This window comes from Glycine max, chromosome 1 (genome assembly GCF_000004515.6).
Source record: "Glycine max cultivar Williams 82 chromosome 1, Glycine_max_v4.0, whole genome shotgun sequence".
NCBI lineage: Eukaryota > Viridiplantae > Streptophyta > Magnoliopsida > Fabales > Fabaceae > Glycine > Glycine max.
The window spans coordinates 2,771,683-2,788,724 of NC_016088.4; the positions used below are offsets into that span (position 1 = coordinate 2,771,683).

At 29.2% G+C, this 17,042-nt stretch overlaps 1 protein-coding gene and 1 pseudogene across 1 annotated transcript; both read right to left on the minus strand.

Annotated features, from left to right (window-relative positions):
- Nucleotides 1-6,059: 6,059 nt before the first annotated feature.
- LOC112997738 (uncharacterized) lies at nt 6,060-6,658 on the minus strand (annotated as a pseudogene).
- Nucleotides 6,659-9,459: 2,801 nt separating this feature from the next.
- LOC100787501 (cyclin-dependent protein kinase inhibitor SMR6) lies at nt 9,460-10,411 on the minus strand. Its single transcript, XM_003517490.5, has one exon. The coding sequence runs from the start codon at nt 10,045-10,047 to the stop codon at nt 9,724-9,726; it is 324 nt and encodes a 107-aa protein (XP_003517538.1). The 5' UTR covers nt 10,048-10,411; the 3' UTR covers nt 9,460-9,723.
- Between the last annotated feature and the right edge of the window lie 6,631 nt (nt 10,412-17,042).

Genomic DNA, 17,042 nt, shown 5'->3' on the forward strand with positions numbered 1-17,042 from the left:
TGAGAGGAAAATTTATTAAGAATTGTGAAATTATATGGTTTATATTGTTTATTACACTAATCCTGAGCTAAGTCTCAAAAGAGAACAACAAATTATATCAACAAGCAAGATATAAACAGGGAGAAGACAAACAAATACATGTATACATGAAAAACACCAAAACCATAATAACAAGATCGAGATACAATCAAAATAACTATGTAAGCTTAGAAGCTATCTTCATTAATCAATGAAATGTAGTTGTTGTTGTTTCATTATAAGAGTGCAACTCTAAAAAGTACACTCATTTCCATCGCTTTTGGTACCGACAAAAAATTCAAGTAGCATTTCACATTGAATTGACCTTTTGAGAAATGATTAAGAGAGCTTACCGTGTTTCGTTGATGTTGTCACTATTGGTGGTGTTGTGCTTGCTATAGTGTCGGGGTTTACAATTTTGATCATAGTTATTGTTACCTATATAGTTTATTTGGTCAGTGTTGTGATGGCAGTGGCTAAGATTGGTTTTTTCTTCTTCATAAAACTGATTATATTGTTCTTATTGATCCAATTCTATTCTATATGTATGTCAATTTATGAATACATTTGTATAAAATGATTCAATGTATCGTTTTGGGCAAGTTGGTTCAATTTTATTTATTTGGTAGCAATGGTGAAATTTCATGAGAATATGTTTCCTAAGTGAAGTGTTGTTAGTCTGAAAAAGATTTTCAAAGTAACAAGAATTTCTTTTATAAGCCATTGCCACTAAGATAAGGATTCGGAGCTATCAATACTCAGATTCCCAATTCTCCTCGACTAGTAAATCAATAAAAAAAAAATAATGTTAATGCTATTATTCTTGATAAGTTGCAACTTAAGTTTCTGAATTTCAGTTGCAATCCCATCATAGCATCACGCATCGCCGTCTTTTAGATGTCTACCTCGTTCCAAGGGAAAGGGTCTGGTGGTGGGATTCGTGGGAAAGGGGTGTTGTCGTGTAGCAAGGGGCAACATTGGAAAGATATCAAATTTTAATTATTAAAAGAAATGAGTATCTTACAATAAAATTTATATATAAGAGTATTTTTAATAGAAAATCAAGATTTGTGAAATGAGTATCTTACAATAAAATTTATATATAAGAGTATTTTTAATAGAAGATTAAGATTTGTGATGTTAATCAATTTTTTTTTAATCCTGCTTTGCTATATCAATGTAAAGATCTTTCTAAGTTTTTAGTCTAATAGAAAATCAAATTTTGTAAATTTATATCACTTTTTTTAAGTCCCACAAACAAAAGATCCACCTTTTAATATTTACTAAAATAATAAAAAAAATCAAGTCCATAATGAAGGTTTCTGTTTATTGTTTTTTTCCAATTCAAGTGTTAATCTTAGAGTGTTCTTCTACAAGAATAATTTTATCATGTTAGAAATCAATCATCACTCCAAGAATATATTTTAGTAAAATTAATTCTTCCATTTAAGATCAAGGTGTAAAAACATCTATTATCCATTCTTATATCAAAGAAGATATAAGAACACGATGGTGCTCTAACTATCAAAGTTTTATTGGACGGGACTATTCTTTTGCTTGTCAAATTCGACTGATATAACATTTCTCTTGATGTGGTATCAAATACAACACATACTTTTGGTACCAATTAAAACAAGGACAATGTAAAAAAAATTCTTGAACCTCTTTTTATCATACAAATTTCAATATATATATATAGTCATATCGAAATTTAGAGCAATTGTTTTTTTTACACAACTACTATTATTAAAAAGATCTATAACTTCTAAAAAAAATAAAATCTATAACTTGACTTCTTTCAACCTATTTTCTTGGCCACTGTATGAAGAAATGGAAGATCATCATATTTCGCATTTTTTTTCTCAAGTTCCAAGACTCTTACAATTTGTGTAACAGAAAGCCACCTTCTCAAAATGTTCATAGACTCTTAACAATGTGTCTAACAGAAATCCATCTTCTCATAATAAGAGAATATGTTCATGATCCTCATAAGAGAATATGTTCAGATAAAAAACGCAGTTCTGATTCGGTCGATAACAGGTAGTTATGTTCTGCTTCTGCAACTAACTTAGTAACCTACATTGCTCACTTAGAAATATCTCATGGGACTTTACATGTTGAGGACTCTTTCTTTTGCAACAAAAAATTTCGTCTGATCATAATTTCATTTCGTTTAACATAACTAACTTTACAAGTTGAGAATCAAATTCTTCACAAAAAAAAAAAAAAAAAAGTTGGCATCTAGTTGAAATGCATATCACTTATTAAAAGAATGTGTCTCTTCCACACCGATAAAAAAAAATAAAAAAAATTGACCAACAGAACATATAAAATTTGTGCTCTCAGAATTTCCAACTTTATCAACTTATCCAACAAATTCATGCACTCCATGATTGTCATCAGAACGTACAACATTTGTTTCCTAGATTTTCAACATGTTAAACTGTTTCTTGGCAACCATTGTCTGAAAGATTCTTTTCAATAGGCAATTCATTCAAATTTTCGTAGCCACTTGTTAGTATTTTCCTCTTTACGAATACTTCAAATGTTTCTTTTTTATTTATCCATTTTGAAATCGCAAACAAATTAAGAAATATAATTAATATATTTATTTATGTTAAATTTATTCAAAAAAATTTATATGACTTTTATTAGTATTTATCTTTCATTTACTTACAAGTGTGTGTGTTTTAGGGGAGAAAACTTAAATCCAAAGTCTTGTTTAAGGGGATTGAACCAACTAGTCATGCTTATTGATGCTTATGGTAAGTGTGTAAAATATTAAGAATTAGGTGAAAATTATAATATAATTAAAAAAGTAATTAATGATATATTAGATTTTTAAAATGACATAAATAAAATAGTTTTTAAATAGAATGGGAAAATGAAAAAATGGATAAATTAAGAAAAAGGTACACAAAGAGTATTAAAGAACGTAATACTAACACTTTTCTTCAAACTACTATTAATTAATTATTAATGATTAATGTTATATCACAGGAACTTAATCTAATCTTTAGACCAAATACAGGCCCAAGCATGTATCATTAGCTTAAGCCATTTTTGGGTTTAGGCCCAAACGAAATCTACATTGATATTGAATGAAATTAACGACCTTTGCTTTGGCAAAACTAGTATATATATCAGGTTAATTTCTCTTGTTGGCTGCACCTACATACGATGCATATATCACAAGAAATTTTGTGCCTTGACAAATTTTCTAAAGTTGGGAGAGCATCTTGCAGTGTTTGTCGAATGAAATTGATGACTATTCTTGTAGCATTAAGTCTCCAAAACTTCTTTTTTTTTTTTTTCAATTTAGGGTTGTCGCATATTTGAGCTGTCACTTGGACTTACCATAAGAAAGATGGATTTAATGAGAATGGTGTTCTTTGAAAAAAATTCATGAATGATTTGAGAAGCTTCAAAGGGTAAAACAAAAAACATTTGTTAATTAAATTTTTCTACACCTATATAAGCTCAGGGTCTATAAGTTTTATATGCAATTGCTTCAAGATGTGGATGGCTGCTGGGATTCTAAATTTTAAATCCTAAATAGAGATTCCATACCATAATCGGGAATGAGAATTTGTCATTTTTCTTTGTTAACAAAAGTCATCAGTATTATCTCATTTTGAGTCTTAACTTTTTTAATTGACTTCAAATAAAAATCACCCTTGCATGTGGTCAAAGATAAAATAATGAATATATTTTTATTTCTTTATTAACGAGGATTACTTTATTATATATTCATTCTGATTTGTTGCAAAATAAATTAATGTTTTATGAGTAATATTTAAACTTGAATTATTTTATTTTAATTTTTTACCTTTACCTTCCCAATTCTTCATACGTTTTAATGGGTTTTAACATTTTCGCGTTCATTTGTAAACACTCCCCTCACACCTCTCTATCTCTTTCATTTCAATTACATGTTTCCTCATATATTTTCGGATTAACCTTCAACAATGATACTGTTATTGTTGAGGTATGGTGTAAAGAAAAAAAAACTTTTTAATGTAAGTTTTTACAAGTAAAGGTATAATGTAAAGAAATGTGATACATCAATTATTACGTTTTAAATTTTATTTATTTCTTTCTTTTTTTTCTCTTAATTGTATAAATTGTCGTAAAAATAATTATACAACTAACATTTCTCTAATGTAAAAGAAGTGTCAAAGACTATTCATTTTTTTTTTAGGTTAAGACTATTCATTCTTAATCCATATATCTTTGCCAATATAATTTGTAAATTCCTCCTTTTATTGTCGGTTCCAAGGACAATCTACTGGACCTTAGTGGTATGCAAAATTAAATGAGACGCGGGTAATTGAGTAGAACAATTTACAAGAACCCTAGAAGGTGACATTCGAATATTGGTTAATACTTACATAATAACTACGTCACAATGCTGTCATTTTTTGTTTGCATTCTCCTATTACCTAATTAACATTGCATTCCTTTGTATCCGATTGCAATTAATTACCAGTTTAACAAATATTTTTGCTTTTTTAAAGATAAAATTTTGTTAATTGTTTTTGTTCAGTACTGTATTATCTTTCAAAGACAATAATATAATATAATATTTTTGTAATAATTTAATAACAGTGAGTTTCGTGGTTGGGTTCACTTCCTGCCAAGTGCCAACTTAATGCTTTTGTTTTGCTGGCAAGTTTGACGTAAGACTTTTGGTGAGCAAATTTTGGTCGGTTTGATGATGTTTAGACCTAGTGATTGACATTTTTTATCCAATAATTGTGTTGAACCAATGGGCTAATTCGAGCTAATTAAGTTTTAAAACATTGATATAATTGGTTTTTGAATTTCTAAAAACTTCAATTTGAGTATGAGAATTTACAATGGGATAAGCCAACAATAATATCCAATGAAAACAAATAAAAGCCTTGTCTCTTCGGGTTTTCTCATTTTCTTCTTGTTCCTCCTTTTCTTCTCTCACGTTTATGTTGGAAATCGTTGTCGAGTGCACCCCGTTTTCAACGTTTGAAATCCCACCACTCACCATCATCATGCAATCGCTGTCAGAAAATACAATGAACTTGAGGTTTTTCCCTTTTTCCTATTTTTTAATTGCTAAAAATATATAAAAATAGATATTCTTTTATAAGATAAATATACAAAGTAATATAGATGAGATAAATATAAATAATTTATTTAATTTATGTTTCTTAATTATGTTCATAGTTACTATCTATATGGACAATTTATCGATCTATCATTACACATGTGATTTTTAATAAAATGAATAAATACTATTATATGGTATTTTATTAAATATTATGTATAATTTATATCACTTAAGGTTATTTAAAGATCAATTTCTTATCAATAATTTGAGTGGCCTTAGGCAAGTATAAATTACCTTGGTAAATCCCACCCAAGATCCAAATTTTCCTCATTACACATGGATTATCAAGGGTTTAGCTATTGATATTATCTAAGGTCAAATTACCAACCAAAAAACTCATACTGAAAAATCATTTTTGACTCCTTCCTGCCTGTAGATTACTGAGGACTTTTATGTAATTAAGTATTATCAAGTGGCAAATTACGGACGAAAAACCCTACTTACATGCCAAAAATTGACATCTTCTCACCCTTGTATACATTAAATGACACGCATGGATATAAAAATTAATCTACTAGAATCCTAGACAGTGACATTCAAATATATTGATCATACTTACATAATAACTACGTCACAATGCTGTCATTTTATGTTTACATCCTCCAATATTTATGTTATTTTACAAGGTAAAAGTTAAATCACTACTTAAAAAAAGCATTTTTCACAACATTGTTTTTACATCGGTTGATAAAAAACTGACTTAGAAAAAACACGGTGACATTTTTGTAATTAAATTCAACAATTTTACAACGGTTTTAGAAAAATCGCCTTAAAAAGTTATCATTCTAAGACGGTTACAAAATCGTCTTAGAATATTTTGCACCTATATATATATTATTTCTCTTTCTCCTGTGGGACTCCCTAATTAAGAAGAACCCTAGGCTGTGATTATCACCTACACCGCACTCGCAAGCTCCGGCCGCATCGATTCCGGCAACCGAAACCTCCACATATCGAGCTCCAACTAGTTGAGCGAGAGCTCCACCGAGCCACCCTCCCTCACCACGATCTTCGTCACGCCGGGGTGGATTTCCACTGTGTGCGCCCTAACATCGTCGATTCCATCAGTCTCCGCCATGAACCGGAAGAAGTTAGGGGCCTCCTCCACCGCCACGTCGGCATCAAAGCGGAAGGGAAGCTCTAGGACGCAGCTGAACACGTGCGGGAGTCGCTGGAGCTTCTTCCTAGCGATCCCCAACAACGCCCTGAGCCTCCAACATCGGGTTCCCCCCGTTGCCACCGAATTGGATGGAGATGTTGCGTTTTCAAGGAACAGGGTGGACCTTCATGATTTTGTTTCTACCGTGGAACACTAGAGAGGATTGCACCACCAAGATTAACACCGCGACCATGACCAAAGGTACCTTTTCTATCATAGACGAATGGTTCTTCTTCTTTGTCTTTCGTCTTCCCCCTTTCTTTTTCGGGCGAAGACAAAATGAAAATTAATATATTTATATGCAATACCCATAAGCCATAGAATTTATATGCAATACCCATAATATGAAGGGTACAAAATTAATATATTTTATTTTCCACTTAATCTAGACCCAAGTTCTTTTCTTAATTACATTTGGGTATTTTCTGCATGAATACTTTAAAAAATAAGAAAATAAATAAAATAAATTATCTATAAACTAAAATTAATTTATACATAAATATTAAATAGTATTTTAGATAAACTAATATGGAAGTGCTTCTACATATTAGTTTATGTGTAAACTAATTTTAACTCATAGAAAAATTTATTTTGTTTTTTATCCTATTTTTTTTAGAAGTACTTGTGAAAAAATTTAACCAAACACACCCTAATTCTATTACCATTTTGTGTCAAATGGACTTGTATGAAAAGAGAATCTAGTTTCAATGATTCATATATACCATAAAATAAAATACCAAATCAAATTCCATTCTTCTTTATTATGAAAGCTTCATAATATGATATATAATATATCCCAAACACTCCACACTTCACTAGCCACTAGACACTCGAGTATAAAGTTAATTAGTTTAGATTTGTTTGAATGACGAGCATTAAAATGGTATCATGGTAAGTTGGTTCATGGTTGTAGAACCACCAACCACTCCAAATATTTTCTAGAACATCTTGAAAGAAATAATATAATAAAAAAAATTCTTTGTTCCTTGTCTCCCTCGATAGAAAAACCAAGAAAAATAAACGAATTGCTAAAATATTAATACACATATGTGTGGGTATATGCCAAACAACTTTGCTCCTCTCCATGTGGACTCCAATAATGAGACTCAATTAAGAATTAGGGTATAGTGAGCCCAGCAAATTCTGCACTCTTTTTCTGTTTCTTTTAGGGTACAAATCTTTCAGTCTTCTTTAAGACGTGTTAGAATGCCATTCCCTTAATAACAGGCTCCGATCCCAAGAACCTTATTGTTTAATGCACGATTCCATGATGAACTCCCCCTGACCACTATTGTAACATTTGCTTTGCCTTTTCTTGCATCTTCCCACTATTGGAGTTTTGCTATGTCTATATATATATATATATATATATATAAATATATTCATTATTTGATAGTACAAGAACAGGATATTAGGATAAGATAACAATGACTACTTACTATAGTAGCTAGCATTCATTCATTCGGTCAATTATTGACCTTCAAATTTTAGCTTTTACAAGTTCAGAAATGTGAGCCATTCAACTAGCATAGGATTCTAATCTTCACCTCCACGTGATTTGTCGCTTTACACCACATGGCTCCATGAGCTAATATCACAAAATAATTTACAGAGAACCTTCCCACTCTCTACATGAATCTGATGAGGTAGGTGGGGGGTCATTTGAAGTTATGTAACTTCTTAATATATTTTTTTTAATATTGTTTGTCATATTTATAGTAATTTCGTATTACCTTTATACGTTACTATCACACCCTTAAGGGAAAATTTAACTTAATTTATTTCTTTTCTTTTTTTTTACCATAAAAAGGAAATGTAGAAGAAATTAAATATAAGAAGAATAAATTAAAGTGTAACAATAACATTGTTATCATTTTTATTCATATGTGAGACTAATTTTTTAATAATACAAACTATCTTTCCCATCAATTCTCATTCTACATTTTTCTAACTTATTAAAGCAACATTTGTTTTTAAAAAACCATCATTCCATGTTACCCTTCCTCCCATTCCTTTAGAGGCTATCATATACTATATATAGCAATGTTGTAAAACAAAATTGTAAGTTTTCTAACAAAGTTTTTGACAATTTTTAAAAAAGTAGCTTTAAAAAAAACTTGAGTTTTTTTTTATAAATAATTAAAATGAAAGAGACATCTATATCAAAATTCGTAGACTTAATTTACTACTAGTATAGTCGTTGGTGCACTAAATGTTGAGGAAAAAGTTATTTAATGGAGATGTGGGACACTATATGCAAGACCCTGAAACTCTAAAAGGAGCAAGATGACAGAAGACTATGAAGCTAGAAACTGGGGCTATGGCTTGAGGACCAATTAAGTGGGGCTTTTGTTTCTCAGTCAATCAACAATAAGATCGACGCATCTGTGTGTAGCATCTGCCTACCCCATTGAAAAGGATTTCACTCCCACTTTGCATTTTAAACTCTCACATTCAGATGCTTAGCTTAACTTGGCTTTTTGAATTTTTGACCTAGATTTTCTCATTCTTGCGCATGGTCATCAACAGTGGCACACATAAATAGGCACTCATTGATACAGGAATTAAGCTAGTTCAGTTCTGTACATTTACATTTTTTAAAATTTTGAATAAATGTTTAGATAAGTTAAGTTTCTTCAAGAGCTCGCCAAGGTCATAATACACAGGACTATCAACATTTAGAAAATTACTTTTAAATTCTTTATCAATAAAATTATCACATCAGTGATCACAATAGCAACAAAATCTTATTTAAGTGAGATATTTAAATCACACAACCACATTTAATTTAAATTTATTTTCTTATGATATATATATATATATATATATATATATATATAAGTCAATTCTTATTTTTATCGAACGAATCTTTGATGGCTTTCTGTACATTTACATGAATCAATAGAAAGAGTACTATTCCTTTGTAAATTTACAGATAAGGAAACATGTCTTTTATGTAATACCAAACGAAGCAGATAAACATGCAGCAGACAAGACAATGTCAATTCAATTTGACGTCAGCTACTTCATCATATTACCATCTCTTCTTCAAGAGAGAGAGAGACTCAAAATGAAACAAAATTAACACAGGCAACTAAAACTAGAAGAAGATCAAAGCATGCAACAAGCAAGCAAATATCTAATTTTAATTTGTTTATTCAGCTCTTTATACAAATACAAATACCCTAATAATCTCTAAACTCCTGCAATGTTTAAGCTCTAGCTAGCTAGATTAATTAATAACAGAGAATTAAAACGACTTAAAAACTTAATAAAATATAAAATATATAGAAAGTTACATATAACAGAACTAAATTAATTATAGCTAGCTCTAACTAATAACTAGCTAAAGTTTTAATTGGTGAAGGGTTATATATTTTTCCCACCTCTATGATATCAATTAGCTAGTCCTTTCAACATGGCGTATAAACACAGTTTCTAAGTCCGGTGGAGTGAAGAACTCTCTTGCTCCACCACCACGATAGTTGCACTTCAAAGAAGGTTTTCTCTTCCTAGGAGCTGGTGGACACTTCAACGTGGTTGGAATCTTTGCTTCTTCCCCTTTTGGTGTCGTTGAACACTCTTCCAAGTCACCTTCTTCATCTTTTTCTTCTTCTTTGGTGGTGAATATTGGCTTCAATGGCGCTCGTGAAGGGATTCCAGCGATGACCCATTTTCTAGTACTATCTGACTCTTCCACTTGTGGCTTCTCTGAGAACCCCATATTTAACCACCAAAAGGGAAATATATGAATATGTATGTATAGGAAGGAATAATAAGGGAATAAAGATGGTTCTTTTTTCTTTTTTTTCTTTCTTCTTTTTCCTTTTTTTTCTTTCTTGTTCAATAGACTTATACTCTTTTGGGTGTAAACTGGTTGAGGAATCAGATGAAACCAGTAGGAAAGTGTTGACTGGGGAAAAGAGAGTGAGATGAGGAATAAAGAGGGGAAATGAGAAAAAACTTTTGCACTGAGAAAGATGGAGAAACGGATTATTAAGAGAAAAAGGAGGGTTTGGTTGAGGTTCAATGGAAGTGTTTCTTTGAAGATTGTTGAAGGTGAGGGGACAAAGGAAAAGTGATGTTTAAAGAGATTAGAGACTTTTATAAGGGCTTTTTGGTGCGCGAACGTGTAAAATGATTACAGGATATGGAAATTAATTACTCCAAAAATGATAAACTCCTTCACGCATGTAGTAATTGATACAGTAATTGTAATAAAAAGGGTGCAGAGAATAAAATGAGATAAATTAAATTTTAAAAATTAAATTGATGTTTTTTTATGAAATGAGAATCAAAGATAAATATAAAAAATTTATAATATTATATATATATATATATATATATTGTTTAACCAAATGAGATAGATTTTTGTAATAGTCAGATAGATGGTAGGGGTCTGTGAACAGTGAAAGGAAAAAAATATAGTTGAAAGAATAGATTTTATTAAAGATAGTTAACAAAAAAATTTAACAAATATTATTTATCCATAAAATTAATGGATAGTTAGTACTATATAACATATTGAACAAAAAAAATTAAACAGGTGCGTCAAGTAATTAATATGTATAACATTATATTCCTTACATATCAAATTTTAGTCATGGTGCATTTTCTAAATTTATGAGAATATAAGATGACCAGGCATGAATTTTAACTAACAATGAGTAAATGTACAAAACTGATATATTTCCAAGTCTTTATCAATACTCTGGTTGATCATAAAATGTTTTTATATATTAACAACCAAAATTGTTTATTATAACCGCATTTTATATATTATTAAATAATTATACATATTTATTGTCATTAATGTATTTTTAAATTGAAAATTATGATGTAATAAATAGTCATACAATATTATTATTTGATAAATTTATAGGTAATTAAAATATATTTTCAACATATTAATTAATACAGTAAAAATCGACGAGCAGATAATAATATTATATTTGCAAAAAATGAATAATTGGATAAATTATACTTTATCCTCTTATGATTAATTTTACCTTTCCCAACGTTGTATTTAATATATTTTATCAATTTAGTCCCTCTAACAGTAACAGCTGGATTAATATAAAAAATATGGTAACTATAATTAAAAGCATGCTTAATTTTAACAGAAAAATATTATACATGGAGATGTAAAAAGTTTTACACTATTATTTAATTATAATTTATTATTTATGATAAATTTATTAATTTTTATAATAATTAATTACTTTAAAAATTATATTAATAATAAATTATGGTCAATATAAAAAAGTATTATATACTATTTGTGCATGAGCATAAAATTCTAATTTTAATCCAATAAAATAAAGAAGGGAATTGGAAGAGTATAAAATTTGACAAGTTAAATGTAACTTGCCCTAAATAAATATATGGAGACAGAGAATAATTAATTAATTAATTAATTAATTTAACTAGAATGTTTATAAGACCTCTATTTTATTAAGGTTCGGACAAATGTGAGCACTATTTAGAGCGAGCCGTATGAAATTTTACTGAAATAAAAAAGTAGAAAACTTTTTAAGAAAATGTTAAGATATTAGTCTAGCAATGCCCATATTAGCAATCCCAAAACAAGTTATCAATTTCCAAAATCAACGTGGCATCTCCATGTTTGTGAGGTTGCATGTTTGCCCACAACCTCCGATATTCTTATTTTAACATGTTTGGTGAAATTTTAAGTACCCAAATTCATGTTACATGTTTGGTGAAGTGTTTATAAGTACTGATCAATTTCATTTTATATTTTCAAATATAGGTAATTTTTTTGGAATAAAAATATTTAAGCATAAACTGTTTTTAATTTCAATTTAATTAATTTAACGAAATCAAATCTGCCACATGCTCACCAAAAGATACGTATTGTTCATTAACACTCCCGACATTTGCAACAGAGAAGAGAGAGGTGCATTTTAAACGTGGAAGTGTCTGACAAGAAATGCAAAATGCTTGAAAGTTATAAGGCAATATTTTGGTTTTATTTTTCACAATTAGTTATGAAAGAAAAATAAAAAAGAGGATAAAATAATTGGTATTCTTTACAAGTTAAAATTAATTTATATATTTTAATTTTTATAAAAGCTTTCTTATTTAATTTATTATTCAGGAACTGAAATATATAATTTAATTTTAATTTATGAAAACATTGATTCATTTTTTTATGTAAATAAATATATTCAAATAGAGCCTAAATATTATAAAGTGACATAAATTAATGAAAGCATTGCTATTTTTTATTAATAAAACCGTTAAAACTAAAGAATCAGAAATATAAATACATTAATTATTGTATAGATTATTTGAAAATAAATTAATGTTATATTTTTTTATAATCTTTTGGCTAAAATATATATTTTTGTCCCTATAAAATTATCAAAGTTTGAATTTAATTTCTGCAAAATTTTCACTTATTTTTTGTTCCAATAAAATTATAATGAATTATTTTTTAGCCTAAAGTTAAGGTTGGTAATTCCAAAGTTATGCGTCTGAAGTCTGTCCACTAAAAACGTGACCCATGTAGTTATATTCTCACTTTCTCTTTTTTATTCTTTCTCCTTTCTCCATGCATTTCAGATCTTCTCCCACCCCACCACTACTGGAGGATATGGAAGTGACGACGACGTCAATCATCACCATGGTGGGTAGGGCTGGTTAAAAACGAGTTGATGTTGCGGGTGCTGAAAAGACCCTTTATGGTCGAGGTCGAGGGTGATACTCCATGGTCGAGGTTAGGGATTGTAGCAGCATGCACCAGGTCCTGAAGCTAGTGCGGCGGATTGGGGAGGAAAGGAGGGCACGGTGGAGATGGTGGCGATGACTGGTGGCAAGGAGAGGGAGGGTGACAACGGTGCCAACTGCCAACACAAAGAAGTAGTGAAGAAGTTGGTGGTGGCGGTGGTGGAGGGGATGGATTTGGATTGGGTGTGGGGGAAATTCGAAAAGTAGATGAAAATAATTTGTTTACTAGTAGTTTTCTTACTAGCATATTATAATGTTTTAGAGATGAAAAATAGATGAAAATATTTGTAAGAATGATATTTGTATTTCGATAATTTTATATGGACAAAAAATATATTTTATTCAAATTTTATAAATTAATATTTCATAGAAACATTAAATAAAAATTCATACATTGAATATCCTAAAAATATAAAAACATTTAATAATAATTATAATAAGCTAGTAAGAAAACTAATAGTAAACAAATATTAAACAAAATTTAAAATTATTCTTAAACCTAAATTAATTAAATAATACGAATAAGTTTTGATATAAAGTATCTTTTGGCAATTAAGTGTATGTTTGGTTGTGTATTATTTTCCATTGAATGTGTGTTCATCACAGTCACACGTAGGTTATGTTGTTGAACGAGATGTTTGAGTAATTCAGTTTACGTGATTTTGCTTAAGATACATGCATCTTCTTTGATGCTTATGTATCCAACAAAATAATTGATTTTCAATGGCTATTTTTTTGGTTTCCAATTTGATCCCTCTTTCATCTATCCATTCTCAACCGCGTGCATCTCATGGAAAGAAGGAATAGAGCAGAAATGCACTCACACTCACACATGTAATAGAAAGAGTACAAACCACGAATTACGAAAAACTTGGGAAGCCTTGCGAAGAGCTTCAGATTTTAGAATTAAAACTCAAAAAGTTATGGGAGGGAAACTCATAAGGATAAACATCCATCTAAGCTGTTGCTTTGGTCCATACTATCTCACTTTTTTTATAAAAAAAATTGTAGTAAAAATACTTTTATAGAAATTAGTTTTAGTATGTTTTAATATATCACAAATTAATATTCATAATCTAATCTTCCAGAAAGTAGTTTTCACAATCCAACATTGTTAATTTCATTGTAGTTTTTGAAAACCTAGTTTTTTTAAAATAATAATAATAATCTATATATCAATATCAATAATTATCTTTAAGAGATGCATTTTATTTCTCAAGCTAATATTTTAATTATTAATTTTATTATAAAAAAACCTGTTATAAACCTACCTATTTATTTTAAATTAATAATCAACATATAAATACAATAATAAATAAGAATACACAAGAGATGTTCAAATAACTAAAACCCATTTTAGTAATTACGTACCCAATATCAATTTTGATTTAAAGTATCCAAACAACATTCTCTTAAAAAAAAATCATTTTTTTTTTTACATTTGTTATCCAAACAAAAATCATGTTATCTTATAATCAATTCTGACCATAATTAATTTTGTAAAATCAATTTCATTCAAAATCAATTTTATCACCCAGAATTCAAAGACACAGATGCTTAATTACTATCTCTTAAAATTTGATTATTTTACGGGAGCACTACTTTGGCGTGTAAACTTTCATTGTAATACCGATAAATATCAATCAATGTTATTAATTAAGGTACTTAACATATTAGTTAAGAAACTATAAATAAAAGTAATTATTATAAAATCATATAAAAACTTAAAAAAATATAAATAACATAATATTATATATCTCAATAAACAAATATTTCCTTCTAATTTTTTACCCAATAGCTTGAGATATTCTTTAGCATTTGCCATTAAGTGTCACTTGTCCCTTGATTAAAGCAACTTAAAAAGAGAAAATGAGTGAAACCCGAGGAAGGTGGTGACATAAGCGAAGACAATCGATTAAATAACAAGCATGAAAGACTGAGAACTGAAAAAGAGAGAAATATGGGTGCCCGTAATAGTAGCTGACCGTCGGGCAGGACATAATAGAGAGCAGCAATTGGGTTTTGGCGCCAAGTTTTTAGGGTTTCGGGATCACCAATAATAATATAATCAATCCTATGTTATTCTTAAAAAGCCTCATGTGATGCGATACAAAGCACTTTTCTTTTCTGTATCTATGATTTCATTGGAGGGACCCCTTTTGAACACATGCTTTTGATTTTGAAAACAAATCAAAAGTTTTCCAAAGAATTTCCATATGCAACCAAAACCTTGTATTATTGAGTGATGTTTCGATCTGCATATTCGTTATGATTTTCACCTTTATAAATTTATACACTATGTCCGGTTTAATTAGTTTTTAAAATTTCACAATCTTCGTTTCTGTAACAGAATAAAACCAACTATCACAACTAATTTCACAAACCCTTTTCTTTTTGTAATTTTACTATAAAAAAAAGATTCTTTTAGATTATCTAAATAAAATAAGATTATCTCAAAACAACTTTAGCTTCACCACTTAACCTAACATAAACATACCCAAATATAAATTATTCAGATCGAACAAAGTCTTAACAATCATATTAGCAGTGTGAAAGTAACATTTGGCATGCTACTAGTATTCTGATTACGAAATAGTAGCTTTTGACAACATAAGACGACTCTAGCACAGTTGATGTAGTTAATTGACGTGATTAATTAGTATGATTTTTTCAAAACTTTGTCCTTTACGCAGTGTAAACGACAGATTCTTCTGTCTTTCAAAAAAAAAACGACAGATTCTTCCATCATTATTTCAGTCCTCACATTTAAGTAATTTTGTTGGTGCATAGGAGTTAATTAATTACAACGATGTGATAAATAATGAGTTGTTGGTCATCACTTTCAAGCAATTATATTAATGCGTGAAAGTTACAACTATTAAGAACATGAGAAATAATAATTTTAATTATCAATAACTGTCACCTGTTACTTTGCTCTCACTCTTGGGATAAGTTACATTTCTTTATTACCTCTTCATGTTCTTAATATAAGACACCATTTAAAAATAATCGATAATCCTTAATATAAGGAATTCATTTTTTTTTCACTAATTGTCTTTATTAAACACACTAAGTATATGTGTTTTTTGATTGATAATGATACATGATACTTTTAAACTTTATGTTTTCACATTCTCCATAACAAATTATTAATAAGGATAATATTGGCACATTACTAATATTTTTTTAAAAATAAATCAATAAAATCAATTCAATTAATTGTTATATTTTTACGTCGAGTGAGAGGAATTTTATAGTATATATGAATTTTATTGAGTTTTTTTTTGTGTGAAAATTTTTACTGACTTAATTTTCAAACTATTAATTGTTACACCTTGAGCTTGATCAATAAGGATAATCAAAGTGTCACACCTTTGGTGATATTGATCTGCCTCTTATATATGACTTTAATCTACATTTTCACTTTATACATCTCTCATTCTTATAGAATAGATCCTATTAATTTTTATATGGAATATAAAAAAAAAAAGGTGGTAATCCAACAATCAAATTAGCGTGAGCTTCAAATTCATTGACATGACCATAAATTGTGGTGGATTGAGTGAGTCTGAACAAGTTGCCACAAAAGCCATCATATGCGTAGGGGGAAAACTTAGTTTACACAACTCTAAGAAAGCCTACCCAAGAACAGATTTACCCATTCGGGTAGATCCATTATTGATACAAAGATAAAGTTGCCCCATCCATACAAAAAGAAGGAACAAATTGTTTCCTATTTGTAGTATTATGTTAATGAGAACAACCCAAAATCATTGAGAAGGTGGATTGTTATGCGCTGGTGGAGGGGAAAGGGAAGAAGTGAAATGGTGAATGAGCTATAATTCCTTGATTTGAGGTCAAGGATCCTCCTTGCTAACTAAGTTTCTCATAAATGCTTTCTCTGTTTTATTCCAATATGGTCAAGCTTTTATACAATACGTTCATGTTGGTTACAGGGAGTTAACAACT